We start from the raw sequence: 17,460 nt of genomic DNA, 5'->3' as shown, positions 1-17,460 counted from the left end.
TCTAGCTTAGTTACAATTTGTGGTATAGGCAACTCCTGTACTTTTCACCAAAAATGCAGCAAACTCAGCCATGCTCTGTTTCCTATTAATGTCACCTCTTGTAGAGCTGGGGAAACACACAGACCGGAGGCATCTGTTACACAGTGAACCCAGCACCACGGGCTCCTCCTGTTCAGGCAGCCAGTGCAGAGGGGCAGGCTGAGAGGATAAAAAAAACCAACACATTTCTGCTTCACTTGCCTCTTATCCCCCTTCAGTTCCACTGAGGATGCCAGAACACCCTTGCCTCTGCATGTTGGGAATGTCAGGAGGATAAGACTGCTCTCAGTTACCACACTGGTAACTAAACATTTGGAAGCAGAAAAGAGAGGAGTATTCATGCCTTCTTCCTTTCTTCTTCTCATCATGAGCAGGACTAGACATAGGCTAGTCCCAGCTCTACACAGTAATTTAAAATCAATATAATCACAGTGAACTTTGTCACCTCTGCTTCAGCTGAGTGGGTTTTTCATTCAGGTCCCTTGCCATTTTTCTCCTTGAAAATAAGTTCTTCAGTTTCCACTCTGCCTTGAAATGAAATAAAGCTATCCCTGGCTTCAACACAGCACATAAGCAGTCTCTCAAGAAATGCAAGTCACAGAGCAAACTTCCATCATCTGCGCTTCCCTACAGTCAAACAATGATTTCCATTAAATATTTAGGACTCAAATATTTATATCCAGACAATTAAATTAAGCGTTACTTATCCTCCAAGGAATTCTCGCTCTCCCTCAGCACAGAAGAGAGAACCAAAGTGCATTTCCTATACTTACTAACACCATAGTAATTCCTACAACTATAAAGACATACTTCCCACTGGATGCAAAGACCTTGGATGCAACAAAATCTAGTGTGGAAGACAATAAGCCAATATAAACACATTACCAGCTCTGCTCCAGGGAGAGTAACTCCAAGAGAGAGCAAAATGGGGGGAAAAAAGGGAAAAGGGGAATGATGTAGGAGACCTTTTCCACAGATGTACCTTTTTTCTGGAACACAGGGAAGTGGTAGTTCTGAGAGGCTATAGCATGATGCCCTAGGAAAGGAACAGTTCTAGTGCCAGAAGTTCCTGCCACCAAGACCATTGCTGTAGGTCCTAGCATGAGGATTTACAGCCAGCATTTTGTACAGAAGGAATCACCAGCTCAACTTTGTTAATTGTGTTATCATGCGCACTAACTCATACATCTCTCCTACAGCAAAATCTTTTTATTACAGAATTTCAAAAACCAATACTTGAATTTTAAACTTTAATATGAACTTACATTTTAAAACATTAAATTATCCAGCGAAGCGGACATGAATGTGAAAAAGGCCATTTCCTCCATCATTTCATTAAATTTGAAAGTACTTATTTATTTTAATAAGTCAAGATGTCTGTATGCCAGGAAATTAACATCAAAGAATGTTAAATATGCCCAGTATCACTTAAAAGCCTGTGGAGTATTATGCATTTTCAAAAACAGCATAACTCAGCAAAACTACTTTCCCAGCAGTTACTTTTTTATTACAGTTTCCAACAGTACTTTGGGGGAAAAAACTGAAAATGTTTACCATGCTCTGCCTGCCAGTTCATACAGAAATCAAGAGATCCAAAGCTGAATCACATGTCCAGGCATCACACCACAACCACCTTCCTTGATTTAAGGTCTCCTGTTAATGTCAAACAGATGGTTGTCTACCATGCACTCTTCCAAGGATTTCCGTGTAGATCTTCATTGGCACATATTATTAAGACCATGGATGGCCTCAAACAGAAAGGTCAGGGATTTGGACTCCTTCCTCTGACCCGTTACACCTCACTTAGCACAAGAAGATGGAACTGTTACTAATATTTTGATCACTTGAACTACCCAGACACTCTCCATTCTTAAGAATCCATCTGCTGAAATTGCAAGGACTTTCTTACAGAAGCAGAACTGAACTGGCATGTATTCTGGCAATCTACTCAAGAACTTGCAGTTTTGAACAGGGGCCCATAGTGGATCAGCCCAGTTTCCTAAGGAAAGAGGCTTACACATTTGAGCTTTCTAGTGCACCTGGTCCACCAACTCCCCTTTCCTCTCCCATCACTTTTGACCCTAACTGACCAGAGAGAAGTGGGTGATCTTGCAGGTATAGAATTGCCACCAGTTTAGTGAAGTGCAAGCATCAATATGGAGAACAGTGGTTAGCATAACTGAAGGCAATGAAAGAAGCTCCAACTTCCTTGGCATTAGAGAGTTTTCACTGGAATACGAATCAGCTAGCTGCTCTCACAGCTACAGAGTTGTGAGTTTTTTAAAAGCAGAGAAAGGGAAGGTTCTTAGTACCTTCTCCAGCTTATAGTCCTCACCTCATTACACCCTGCTCCAGCCATTCATGCATTTAACACCAAACCATCTCTCAGATGGCTTGTACAAATTTAAGGCAGAGGCAAATTGCTCTTAGTGCAAACACAGAAAATTAAGTCCAGCAGACATCTGGGAAGCCCTTGTGTAATATAAACAGTAACTGAACTACATACTCTGAACCCTTCTTTACAGAAGTCACATCCAATTCTCTCTGCAAACTTACCTTCACATAGCAAATCCCCTTCCTCAGAGATCAGCATATGATAATACTGTATCATATAGATAAGTGTCTCAATTTCAAGTCTCCAGCAACAGAAATATAAATTAAAAACACCATCTGAAGTGCCACAGAAGCTTCCAATTTGGAATCTATCTGAAAAGCTCACAGCACCTCTGGTGAGGAGCAGGCTAACATCTGGCATGTAAAATGCCTTTCCATAGCCCAAGGGGCCAGAAGCCTTCAGCATCAGCCTGAGCCACACACCACACCTCAGGAGCAAAAGACAGCATGTAAAACCAAATGTGAAGTTATCTAAACTCTCCATGACTTCACTGCCATTCTTAGCTCGGGGTAAATCTTATTTCTGTGCTTCAGAAATACATTCACACAAATGCATAGCAAGTCACATAACATTTAATTCTTCATCGTGATTGAACCCATTTACTAGTTTGTTACTAGAGGAGCTCAGCACATGGAACTGTGGTCAAGGACCAGATGATGTGAAATACAGCAAAGGAGTCCTGTAAGGTGCTGATCCAGCACAGTGCAAAAGCATGTGATCAACATGTAAGAGACTTTCAACACCTCAGCTCTAGATGTGAATGTATTACAGGTGACTTGTGAAGCAGACAGGAGACATTTGTTTTGCTATTCCACCTAGGAAAAGCAACAGAAACTTGCCAATACTGATCACCATCAGGCATTCAATGGCAGGGATATTTCCTCTTTTGTTCATTTTCCAGGGAAATTTATACACTCAGACAGTTGAAAAAATTTCGGAGGTGACTCAGATATAAAGAACCCCACATGAAACAGCTCCTCCTGAGGTTTCTGGCAGCTGGACAACAACTGAATGCTCTAATTACACTGAGCCAGATTCACAGACCACATATTCAGCCACACTTGGGTAATCTGAGACAGAGCACCCAGCCTCTCTGAGCCCTCCTGGTCTTTACAACCATGATCAAAACATGACCTTACCAGCTTGGATAGATGTGTATCTGCACAGATGCCTGCGAGGCTATAATTGTAATACAGAGTAGAGCAAACCTGCATGAAGTAAGAAGCCTGCATTGAGGTTTCCTTCCTTATGGGAAGAAGACATTGGTCTAGGTGAAACTTGGCAGTACTTCTCAGAAGACAATAGGCAGTATTTTCTTTGAGATGGATAAAAACAAAAGGCCTGATACTCATGGTAGCAGAGGCTCCTTTGGTGGAAGAGTTGCTTCCCGGCCAAGTCAATCCTCTTAGGAATTTTTAAAGTAGCTATAAGACTCAAAGGTATCCCACCCTCCTGAGGCTTCAAACACAAGGACTCTGAGTCAGTGATGCCCACCTATCCTTACTATGTCAGCTGCAACAGGGATACAGGGCTCCTGATTCTTTATGAATGAAATCAGTCATCTCACTACCTGTCCTGAAAACATTACCAGTCCACAGTCCCCTTCATCTCACAACTGGGCAGTGTTAAGAGTGAACGGGAACACATAATTAGGAAACACTCATTCCGGGTTCAACTGAATTAAACTCACTTGCTTTTCCAGATCTACAAATACAGAAGCTTAATACTCAAGTTCTCTAAGACTTGACATCACTTTTATACTGCAGAACAACATACCTCTTCAATAAATCATTCCAGTGCCAATAGCCTCCCTCAGAAAGCAAGGCTAAAGAGATGACCCTTTAGAGTTCAGAGTTAAAAACATTTCCAGAAAATCATTCAAGTGCTGTTTAAAGATATAATTTATATGCACAGCTCTGCACTCCATTGCAGGATTTCATATTTATTTAATTTGATGGTTAAAAGTGTGCCCATCCAACTCTTCGGGTACACGCAATCCATAACAAAAAACTTTGTAATTTAGAGCCAAATGTTCAGTGTTTTGAATAGGAAAAGAATGTTTTCTTACTCAAGCCAAACATTGTTCCAAGCCTACTGGAAAAAACTGAGAGCACCAAACAGGCAGAGAGCTTCAACAGAGCATCCAGCACATGGAGAAGTTCAGTTTGCTGCTGAAGGCAGAAGTCAGCTCCATAGCTGGATCAGTTCCAGGAAGGCCTCCTCTTAACTCAAGGGCTTCCCAGCACCTGTGCTACTGACATGGTGTCCCCTGAGAAAAAGCAGACTCCAAAGCAACCAAGACCTGTTCAGTTAGTTGTTAAGAGAGGATGTGAGGCCCAAGAAACACTGCACAGCACTGGGACTTGGGCTGAATTTCCAGCTCTGCTATGCACCAGAATATATTGAAGTTACTTAAACTGCCCTGTCCTTCAGTTCTCACCATGTAAACACATCTACCTCAGAGACTGTACAGGAATTAGAACTCCCTCATACTGCAACACAACAGAACAACTCAGGATACACACAGGGGACACTTTCTCCAGTAAATATGTGACATTCAACACAGAAGAAACATAGGGCACCTCTACCCACCTATGGCAGACATTGCCCCACCAGCAGCTAGCAAAGTGATGAGTAGGAACACCCTGCCAGCAGCCCCTCACAGCACCACAGCTGCTCCTTCTTCCCCTCTTGGGGCAGATGCACTTCTCTGGTAGGCAAGAGCTGCTCTCTCAAAAATCATTAAAAATTGTAAGTCTTTGATGTCACATTCTGCAAGATGGAAACACTTTCAAGGGAAAGCAAGAGATGGGGCAGTTCCTGGGCCAGAGATACTGAAAATATGGTTATCTTCCGAACAGCAACTGGAATGAAACAAAGCAACAAAAAACCCCAAATAATTCTGTACTTACTGCACTACTTGCCTTTCTCATCCCTTTCATATAAAGGCTTCACTTACATCCTGCAACTACAGTTCTGATTCACTCCTTGATTATTTCATGCTTGAACTATTGCAATAATGTTTGTGCCAAACTACTTTTTTTTATTATTATTATTCCACACACTACAAAGCTATTCAGAGCTTCCTTGCTTGCTTTGTTTCTCACTGCAGTATCCTTGCTGTTCACATACGTTTTTCCCCATTGTTATTCTCCTATACATGTTCAGTTACATATGGAATCAAGATTAGATGTTTAACATATTACTGCCATCACTCAAGAACCTCAAGGCAGCAGCAAACTGGAACCTTCTCTGTATTCTCCAGTCTATTGGCTGAGGCTGTATCACAACTGCCACCCAAATACTCCATCTTGCTCTTGTATGTTTAAAATACAGGGTTTGTATGTTTTTTATGTCTGAATAGCTTGAAATATTTTACAGTTTCCCATTTCAATGCATAAAATTCAGCTAAATTGACAACTTTTTGCTGCACTTCCGCACACTTTCAGTTCCATGAAACAGCACACAGGTTACTGTCATTCCAGTTTTCTACAGATGTCCCAGTGTTCATTTTGAAAGAAAATGCAACAAAAAAGAGTACATATTTAAAGAAACAAGGGGTCCCCCCTTTCCAGCAAAAGCAGCTCTTTGTGCTTCCTCATTTTAGCATAGATAGCCAGAGCTGTGATTGCTGCAGTGCAAACTAAAAATACTTTGATGTAGGACTGGAACCACTGTATCTGAAGCTCTGAACATTTCATCTGGCATCTGTTGTAGCTATTTTATACTTTTGTGCTGCGATAGGGAACAACTTCATGAAAGAAAGTTGAGGGAATGTCTAGTTCTTTGTACATCACATTTAAATTGTCTCAAAGCTATTCATCTGCCAATGGTCTATCTACTCAAAAACAGTAAAGAAAAAAATCAGTGTATTCAAATATAAGAGATTCGCTTTGTATTTAAGACAAGAAACACAATCAACTTCCAGAAATAACCTTGCCAAAAGAAAAGATAAAAGGCAATTTCACCATGACCATGTCCAACACTTAAAATTTCAGTCAACCATTTCATTATAGACTGGATACCAGGACTGACTATGACAGTCCATGGAATAAACTGTAAGTGTGGCACAGCAGAAAGGGAGGCAAGAATACAGATAAAAGCACTAATGGTGTTCAGTAAGGAAATCATGTCTGTTTCTAAGTAGAAATTAAATTACTATCTGAGGTTTTCTTGGCAGATTATTTAGAAACTTGCCAATAGACAAAGAAAGTAAATGGCAAGAGTCTCAAGCAGAGCTGTGTTCTCCAGCAATATGGCTTAATAAAAATGATGCAGACTACTTGGACTGCTTCTGGCAAGGCTGGCTCTCCTTAGAGGACTGTTAATGTTAAATACTCAAACATGGAGTTGTGAATTCCTTTTTCACACTAGCTTATGGTTAGTCAGATCTATCCTGTTCTCAGGGATAGGAACATGAAAACTTATTTCTTTATCCTCATCACTATACTAGGACAGTATTTTGTATTTGTTACTTCATAATGCAGAATAGCTAAAGAAAGATTGCATTCTCCTTGACATCCCTCTAGTAAGCAATACAGATTCTGCAGACAAGTTCATGTCCAGTGTGCATTGGAACAGTGCCTGCCTCCTGGATGTGAAGACTCAGTGACCCAGTACCGTCAGAATACAAACAGTCAAAATAAAAAGATGGCATTCGCTATTTATTTGAGAAAACACAGCAGCGTATCACTTGATTTAGTTGTTCACATTAAAAATCAGGGTTCATGCTTAGACAGTAACAGTAAATTCTCCAGCTATGGTTTTTCATGTTTCTTTTATGAACGAGTGTAGCATTGAATTCCAGAACAACTGTTACTCTAATAAGATGGCACATGGAAACGAATGCTTCACAGCTGGCTTCAGCAGGGTTCAGTGAAGACTGCCATTCATCCCTGATGAACAGAGATAAAATATTCAAAGCTCAGTTTACTGATCAGATCAGACATTAATGGGAATATTTTTTTTTCATTTCTCCCAGAAAGTAATCTGAAAAGGGTGAGGAAGAGAGACAGCCAGAGTCTGCTCATTTGGACCATCCTGCATTTACCGGAGATAAGTACTCTTCCAGAAGAATGATAACCATGCACACAGTATGCCAGAGTTTTGGTCAATATCAAGATTTATTATTCTGAGAGATAGAAAGAGTGAAATACTGACCATGGAAAATAGGCCATTAGTTATCTCACAGCTCAATACATCTTGATGCTTTCCTTACTATGTGCTGCTTATTTCCTGTCCAATTCACATTAGCAGCTTATTTAATGAGAACAATCTAAGCAAAGAGAGAGAAATTCCCATTTTTACAAAGGACATCACCAAGTTACATTTCATCACAGTTAACACCATTTGCTATTCTTTCAGGAAATAACCTTTACTGATCTTTCCTGTTTTAATGCCAGCAAAAGCTTTTGAGAAGAACACTCAATTCTTACATTCACCACTGCTAATACTTTAAATAATAGCAGCTTAAAGGACAGCAGTAACTGCCTAAGTGTTGCAGGAAAAAGTATTCACACACTGATAGTGTCCACTACCATGACAGCATGGTCACAGTTCTTATTCTTAATGGATACTTTTCACTACTCCCTGGGTCAGCCCTACTCTTGTGAAGCCTATTTTTCTTGTATTAACTTCTATTGATGTTCCTGCTTGGTTGCACAGAACCTTGGAGAGAAAGGATCTAGAATTTTACACAGAGAAAACATCAGTAAGGACACGCATAAAGAACAGAAGCTTCACAAGTAATTCAGAAGTAATTTCATTTCATATAGAAAATGAAATTAAGGTAAAAAGAGGAAAGATGCCTTGGACACACCATAAGATTAAAGAGGAAAAAAAAAAAAACAACCACAAAACTGTATGCATTTTCTACATTGGGTTCTCCTTACAAAGCCATAGTTAAATAAAAAAATTAACAATTAAAAACAACAACATCTATATACATCTTCAGTCACTGTCTACTTTTTTGTCTTCTGAGGAGCCCAGATGGTTTTGATTACTTAAAAGCCAGTATTCCTTAAATACGTTGGCCTGCAACACTGAAGCGGATCAGCAGAACAGCCATGGAGACAGCAGGGCACACCAGTCCTGCAAGTACCAGCACCACAGCTCTGCTGGGAAACTCCAACAACAGAAGCAAAATTGCCTATAACATCCTGCCCCATGACAGCCTCCTATTGCACATCTGTTGATCACACATTAATAATGGAAATAATTAGACATCACACCTTACAGCTGAAGTCTCCAAAAGGACTTTCCCAATTTGAGTAAAGGAGGATTACTTCCCCATAGCCACTTTTGGTTTTCCACAATCTCATGCAATGATTTTCACATTAATTTTAGATAATTGTTTTCATAAAAATAGACCGGAGAAGGCACAGGCCCTTCAGAGCTACTGTCACTTAAGACAAGCATCTGCATCAGCATCTCATACCATGGTCTCCTCCTAAAGTCCTGACCCTCTCGCTTCCCATTTTTTGGGCTACTGAAAGGCTAAATAGGGTCTCTGCTTAGGTCACCAGAAAAGTGTTCTCAGCATTGACAGATGCAACACATGTCACTGAGAGGCATCTATAAATGTCTGGAATATTATGCTCTGTGAAGTAGCATACATTACACAAGGGAGGGCAGGCAGAAAGCCCTAGACCTGGTGGGCAATACAATTGCATATTTTTGTGGGATTTCTTTTCAAGTTTTGCTTTGTTTTGTTTTGGTTGGCTTTTTTGTTTGGTTGGTTTTTTGCATTTGTTTGCTTGTTTTTGTTTTTAAAGCATACATATCAACAAAAATGTTTCCACACTGACACAAGGCTCCTGAACTGCTATCTGCCACTACTGTGGGAATTATAAACATACTGAGTTCCACTGCAATTAGAAGGATGTGCTAAAAATAATTTCAAACTTGTCCTTTTAGCAGTTATTCTAATAGAAAAGCCTGCACACTAAAGCACATGCAGGATCTACATCTACTTCTTGTTTTGACTGTGCTGGTCTAATTCCATATTGCTGGTACACTGCAAGTAAGTTGTGCAGTCATGATTTAGAGACTGGCACACCGTAAGACATCATCAGGGAATAAATATTTTGAAAAAACTTAGACAAATACACATGTGCAGAGAAATCCCTACTAGGAATGTAGTTTGAGCCTCCTGAAAAATCCTAAGAAGAACATCTAGGAGATCTCAGTCTCTGTTCAGTCTTGCAGTTCCTATTTAAAGACAAGTTTGTCTTTTGTTTTCAGTTATTACCTCCGAATTAGGTTTAAAGAGCTGATAGTGTAGACTTATCACAGTTTCTTCTGAAGCACTGATTGTGTTTCCTGCTGTCTTTTTGACAGAACCCATTTAAAATGGGCTTCTCCATTTAATTATCCACTCTATATTTTTGCAAGTTTTATTTCTGAACTGGAATAAATGTTATGGTCAGAATTATGTCTGCAGACAACAGGCTTATTTTATAAGGCATAAAAATCTTTCCATTTACATTCGGACAGCAGAGCAAGAGCTGGGGCCAGCAGATGCTCTACAACTAACCAGAGGGGAGCTGGCCTACACATTTAAGGATAGGGAAGGGAAGCAGCCTACCAGATAACAGCTGTAAAAGAGCTTGGAAAGCACTGACACAGAGTAATTGCTTACTGCAAAGTTTCCACTCCCTGTAGGCTCATTTGATGCAAACTTCCTCTTCATGTCCAAAACCCTTCCCGCAGGACAAACATTGTTAGTACATAAACTGCTTAGCCAAGCCCTGCTCAGGGTTCCTGGGAAATATTCTGGGGAATGGAAAAGCAAGGAGAAAGAAACAGATAGCATGATCATTCCCCTCACTGTGCTCAGCTAGAAACAAACATCTGTCTGGCATCTGGGCTCTGCCACCCACCATTTATTCCCATCTTCAACCTAAATGCAGAAGCAAGGCACTTTCCTTACTTCTGGCCCCCTCAGTGAGCAAATATGGACAGAAGATATCAGCTAAGAGAGACTGAGCTGGCTGGAAATCCCAGACAGAGCTGGAAGGGGAGAGAAGAGAAAGCAGCTGCCACATATCAAAAGATATGATGAAGCAGCACCCTGTAGAAACATCCAGGTCCCCCACCTAACCCCTCATTGCAATTACTTCCCTTTCTTAGGGAGGTGCTGTCAGTAGTGAGATTCTTGCAGAACACAGCATCAACCCTGGCAAACTCCTTTAGAAATAAACACGTCTTTCCCAAATCTCCCCTTTCCTAGGCCTTTTCCCTCTCAGACAACCCAAATCCCTACCTGCATCTCAGCAGCAATCACACTTGGCCCTGACCCTCCTGCTCCCAGGCACTCTCTGTGGAGCCTGACCGGGCAGAACTGCTCCTGCCTACATGCAAAGACCATAACATGGCTCAGGAAACACCAGACCTACATCCAAGACCAGGATGGGCTTGCTCAGATGCAGTATATGCACAATCCACACAGGACACACAGAACCTATCCCGGTTGCTCCCACCTCTATTTCATGTCATGAAACCTTTGGCCTCGTTCTTGGTCTCAAACCACATTTCCCTAGCATGGCATTTCAAGTCATTCTGTTCAAACAGGAGCCTGACAAAGCATCCTGAGGAAATTATATTAAATCCTCTTCTGGTTTCTTGACAAGTGCTGGTAAATATAATCACCTCCCCCTTTTCCATCTCCTAATTTACTCCTTTTATCAGCAGTAGTAACAAAAAGGCTCTAATTAGATAGCTCTAATCAGGTAGAATGGCATGTGATGGACAGCTGAGAAATCACTATCAGTTGTCTACAAAGCAGAGTGGCTATTTCTCTCATAGAAGCAGGAGATCTATCAATAGACAAAAGGATGCAAACTCCCAAAAGATAAGGTATAATATTACACGTCAGGACTATACATTGTATTTTGACATAAATCTAAAAGAATTTGTGGGTGGTAAAAGTTTTTTGGAGGGTGAACACACAATATTACTCATAAAGGAAGAGCACGACAAAAACATCACAAAAGCAGAATTAGGAAAACTCTCTAGGCATAAATTGAGTTTGTAGGGTTTGGGCTTTTTTTGCTCTGTTTGTTTGGTTTGGGTGGGGTTTTTTGTTTGATTTGGGGTGGTTTTTTCCTTAACCTTTCCCCCCATGGTTTTTTATTAAATTTTTGAGTTTGAGTTTAAGAGTTTGAGTCACATACAACAGAATAATTCCACTGGCATTTTACCTTTTAAAAAATGTTTTCATTTAACTACTTACAATAAATATTTCAGATACATTTTTAGTAACAAAAAAACCCCAAACCTACAAAGTGGAACCTGACTGGTAATATTTTACAGAAGCCAGCAAATAGGAAAAGGCCATTCCAACAGATTCCAACTCATTCCAACAGATATTTCCTCTATTGCCTTATTTCTACTCATTATGAATTTGGTAGCTTAAAATCTAGAAATGTTATTTTAAGGTGCAATATGTCAGTCTACCTTGCGGCCCTATTTGTCCATCTGATAATAACCAAAGTTTAACAAAAGTGGTCATTTGTCTGACACATTGCTAAAATACACAGATTTATTTTACTTTTGTGACCTCGGTTACAAATGAGTATTCTGAGATCTAGTAGACATTAGACATTCTTCTGGAAAGTCAACTTGATTCCATGGCTATTAACAAGATTTCAAGTTGATTTTGGTTTTGTTTTTGTTTTGTTGTGTTTTTTTTTAACAACTTCAATACAGACCTGGAATTTTCCAGATCTGAAGCAATCAAACCATACACCAAAGACATCATTTTGAGGAACATTTTGATTTCTGGCAGGCACATCAGTTTTTCCATAAGAAAAATATAAGAACAGTAGGGAAAACAATAAAATACCCTTCCAATATCCTGTCTTCACAGCATCACACATCCTGGTGGGCTGCTGTACTGACAGGTCTCATGCACAAAGAAATTATTGTACATTTCCTAGTTTTGTTCTGGTTTGTTTCAGTTTTTGTTTGTTGTTTTGGTTTTTTTAATCTGGATGTATATATGGAGGCATATAGTCTTCCTAGATAACTTGTAAGGAATGCAGGAAAGGAGAGGATACGTGTACATGGAGTTTGCAAAGAAGTCAGCAGAAGAAAATATACTGTAAAATTAAGCTTCCTGGGCACAGTACTAACAAAAATAATTTTATTTTTGAGATATTTCATCTCTCAGTCTTCTGAAGAAATCAACTCACCCGAGTATGCCCAGTAAGGATCCCCCGAAGCCTTTCGCCTCCGTATCTGCACAGAACTCCCATGTCTGTTTTCATGCAGAGAGCCAACATAACCTTCAGTCAGAGCTGGAAAGAGAAGAAGCAGGAATCATTAGGAAAGTGTTATTTACTCTCTGGAGTATATACAAGGTGAGGCTTAAACCTCTGCAGAGCAGAGACTACAAACTTGTCATTGCTTAAAAGCAAAATATATTAACAGGCATCTTCCTCACATCCCATAGCATGTACCCATCATCCAAAAGGTAATTTACAGAAGTCAGGATGGAATGATTGCTGAATGGGCACACACTTGAGTAACCCCAGGAATTTCCATAAGAAAATTCTGGAATACACAAGCAAATAACTATGAGTCATGACATATGACCAAACTTTCTCTGTCTAGACCCAAAAGATAGCTGACTTTGCTAGTGACTACCAAACTACTGAACCCAACACAAAAAGTGGAAGATCCTTATAAGCATATAGATGCAAGTGTGTGGAATGTGCCAGTACAGTTGTCATAACTGCATCTGTTTTAACCCACATCTGAAAATCCTACATAGAATAATTTCACTCAGATTCAAATTCATCTCCTCCATGTAAAGCCTGCAGACCTGAAACCACAAAGCACTGGGCAAGTCTCACTAAAGGCAACAGCACCTTCCTCCCAAGGATGCACAGAGGAAGCACATAGTGGCAGAACTTTTGCCATTAAGAAAAAATGACTCCCACAAGCAGAAGAAAGATTTCACCTTGCCTTCTCCAAGGAACAAGGAGAAAGTATCAGCTCAGTGAGCCCTTCTGTGTACCTTACCATCACAAGAAAGAAATGGTAGCTAAATAATCGATATTTGTTGAAGCTAAAAAGGCTTCAAGTCAGCGTGAAACATCTGAAGTTCTAAAACCCTTTGTACTCCTAATTTGAACCGTCAAAAAGCCACATGGCAACCATGGTATGGCTATGAATCATACCATTGATTTTTAGTATCCTCTGTGCAGAAAATTAAATTATGCAAATCCAAGTCTTTATGAATGCCTAACTTTAATGTGAAATTGAGCATTTGCTTCAGTCAGCATCTTATTTATGCAATTAAAAACCTGACATCCTTGTGAAAATAATGCAGTTTTGGTTTTCTGCATAGACACTTAATGGATTTGTAAGTCTATCTATACTTAAAAATAGTGAAGAGCCATGCTGAACGGAAATATATTTCCATCAAAAAGGATGTTCAAACCAAGGGAGGAGCTCAAGTATTTTTCAAGAGAACTGGGGGAAGAAACTTGATGGTTATGCCACTAAGCACCTTCTGTAGGACTGAAAAAGAAACAAATTGGAACATGCTGTTCTAAATAAAATCCTGCACCACTGCTAGGCAGCCCAACATTACTGTTAATAGTCACCTTATAAACAAGCAATAATACAGTAGTTGCTAGCCATTTGGAGAAGATACATGTTTACTGGATTGCTGCAGAAACTCTGGGATGATAGGTCAAGATCTCTGGCCCTGCTGTGAAATGAAAAGATAAGAGTTTCTTTTAAAAGTCATGATACCTCCTTCTTCCCCAATACTCACAATACAGCCATGAACTTTTTCATGGAGCCATATAAACACTCCAAGAAAGCACCATGGGAACAGAGAGCTATTGTTGGCAATATCTTATCCTGGGAAAGTCATCAGGAAAACAGACTCAATCCAATGGTGCTTCTACTCTGTGCTGTCAACTGGGGTCAATGGACACCCTCAAACTGAAGAGGTGCAAGGTACAGAACAGATAATACAGTGACTTTTTAGATACAAGCTTGGAAGAGCCAAAACACTCAAGTCATTTCAAAAAAGAAAGTGCTTCATATAACAAAACCACCTTAAGTTTCAGGCAGTATAGTTACTTTTTCCAGATTTTTAGAGAGGCAATGTACAAAACAACTTTACACCACCAGTGAAAATTTAACAGGCACACCAGTGATGCTGAATCTGCTTCTTTGACTGAAAATATACACAGTTTTGAATTTTGTTCAGCTCCAGCCATTAGAGTATATTTATTAATTTTTGTGAAATGTACCAATTGCACAGTTTCAGAAGATATATATATACATATATGCAAGTAAGTGGCTCAAACTCAGCTGACAACTTCCATTATTCCTACCATCTGAACAAGCTTTGGAGAAAATATTTAAGAAAGTTCTATTATCACCAATTGCTACAGGTTTCTACAAGGCATTTTCACTGGGCAGACAGTGAACAGATGAAGAACAGAGAGCAGCCAAGTGGTTTCCTGCTCCACTCCTGCAGAACTGGGTGCTGGAGAGAAGCCAGCAATTAGACTGGTTGATCTGGCACAGAGCAAACACAAGGAAAAGGCCTCTCTCTTCTGGGAACCCTGGAGAAGCTGGGGAAGTAGAAATCAGGACAATAAGAGAGGTATGAACAAATATCCTCCAGGAAGACCCAAAATGGAGCAGCCGAACAGAGAAGTGGGGTGGAATACAGGCACACACATAGCAGGAGGCAAAGAGCAAGAGATGAGACTGCAGAAGCCCTTGCCCTGCAAGGTTTCATTTGATACTGATGAATATGTAATACATGGGACTTGCAGCTATGTGATTAAAGGAGAGGGATACTGATCTTACACTCAGATACACAAGCGTGAAATTAAATCCCAAGCAACTCCACTGGCTGCTGGTACAGTCCTGGTGCCTCTGAAGCAGAACATCTGCAGTCAGTGGAGTTCTGCTCTGCCCATCAGAAGTACTTCTGCAGGGAGTGGAGAAGCCTTCGAAGCCAACATGGAGAAATCTCTTACCCAGTATTTCATATAATTTTAATCGGTACTGAATGCTACATGATTTTAGATGATGTGCTAAATGAATCAACTCATGCTGCATACCTACAGACAGCAAAAGCAATGCAAGGCTGTGATTTGCCTTAGCATTCTGATCAGCTTCCCATTCATTCTGTCTCAATGTATTAACTTTCCAATAAAAATTATTTGATAAGTGCCCTCAAAGGTACGATAAGGTAATTCCTGCCTGAATACCTTACTGGTATTCATAGCTCACATGCAAACACAAAATTTTATCCCCAATCTACCTTAAATATAAAGCTATTACACTACTCAGAGAGATTATACCCTCGGCATCGGTGTTTAAAAGGTATCAAGCCATCAGCCGTGGAAGAAAAATCCTTTAAGGTCGATACTTTATGTCTGAATGGTGAAATCATTAGTTATGATGGTAGATTAACTAGGTTGTGTGCCAAACTCAGATTCTTTTAAGCCTTATGAGACAAGGGTTTCAAACTAATATATTTTCAGCTGTTCTTAAAAAACAGTACATACTCAAAGGTACAGATACTGCTCAGCTCAATCATTCTGTGACTTGCCACTCTGGACTACACTAGCAGCTGACTCAGTTTTAGCCCTAGACACACTTCTTAACTGATGTAGTTCAGCCTGGTGCTACTGCTGGAGAAAAAGCCAGACCTTGGAAACGAGAGACTTCACTATTGGAATCTGAAGTCGTGTCATGCTATGTAAACCCTTAAAGCAGGGGGGGTAAAAGTAAAATCTTGTTAGTGCATAGCAAAATTGCAATAAATCATAACAAATGCTAACTATTAGTTCTCCATCAAATCAATGTCAGGAGAAAGTAAACTCTCCATAAACAAGAAACCCATCATTTTCTTGAAGACTGCACACCACATTTTAAAAGGGGGAGGGGGCACAGAAACATTACTCTAAGGGCTTCTGCATCATCTGTTAAATGGTGGTTAAGAGATCATTGAGCCAAGACATTTAGCTATCTGCAAGACTAAAGCTTTAAAGCCAGCACCATTTAAAAAAAAAAAAAAAAAAAAAAAAAAAGCAACAAGCAGCATCTTCCTCTGGGTTACTGTATTTTTAATTGGACTGTGCTAGAGAAGCAGGTAAGATGGAGATGCTACAATGGTATGCACTGTAACACACAATCTTCTGAAAATTATTTAGGCTTCCAGGCAATTACTTAGAATAAATGGTGTCAAATGGGCTGGAGGCAAAAAGGGAGGAGGAAAAAAAAAACTGACAGGAAATAAATTTATAATATTAAAAAACTAAAATAGTTTTTACAACTAAGATAAATAATGCTTGAATTCGTCTCTCCAAGCTATTTCACAGACAACTTCCTAAACAAAACTAGGCTATTTGCCTTAAATATTTTACCACACTTTGACAGCAAATAGATGTAGAAATACATCAGAAACAGCTAATCCATTTTGATAGTTCATTATTTTTAAATAGACTCTTCAGCCACAGATTCCCATATTTTAAAGATTATTTAATATCTCTCCAAGAAGGATGAAAGTTAAAAAAACACATGGTGGTCAGACAGCATCACCAAATTATATTCTGATTAAGACTTATTCCTTTGATTATGCTGCAGAGATTTCTTTTGATTATCAGACAAAAGACAAAATCTATTTTCCTACAAATCCATAGACAACTATGACAGCTTTACATTAATACAGTATGGGGGCTACAAATCACAAGTTTCTTGTGAATAAGTGAAATAACAGAAACCCGGATGCTGCACCTGCCAAGAGCTGTAGATCCCTTTCCCAGCTGACAGTCAGGCAAGCAGCCCCTTAATTCGTGTATAAACACAATCCACAGGTCTACTCCTAAAAATGACAAGGGGGCTTTTCACACAATTCATTCTCACTTGTTCACGTGTCTGATGGATGATGTGGTAACAGCACAAATCCTAAAAACAAGAACATAAATGCAGAGCACAGCAGGGCTTTACAGGAACTAACCAGCAGACTGCAATTTGAAGATGAA

General features: G+C 39.7%; 1 protein-coding gene across 1 annotated transcript in view; it reads right to left on the bottom strand.

Moving 5' to 3' along the window:
- Nucleotides 1-17,460, bottom strand: part of PTPRG (protein tyrosine phosphatase receptor type G) — a 392,351-nt gene that overhangs the window by 295,427 nt on the left and 79,464 nt on the right. Inside the window, 1 exon segment of the mRNA XM_030458295.1 lies at nt 12,628-12,732. Coding sequence (XP_030314155.1) covers nt 12,628-12,732 — 105 coding nt within the window.

Source organism: Calypte anna, chromosome 12, assembly GCF_003957555.1.
Source record: "Calypte anna isolate BGI_N300 chromosome 12, bCalAnn1_v1.p, whole genome shotgun sequence".
NCBI lineage: Eukaryota > Metazoa > Chordata > Aves > Apodiformes > Trochilidae > Calypte > Calypte anna.
This window is presented reverse-complemented; position numbering and strand designations above follow the sequence as displayed.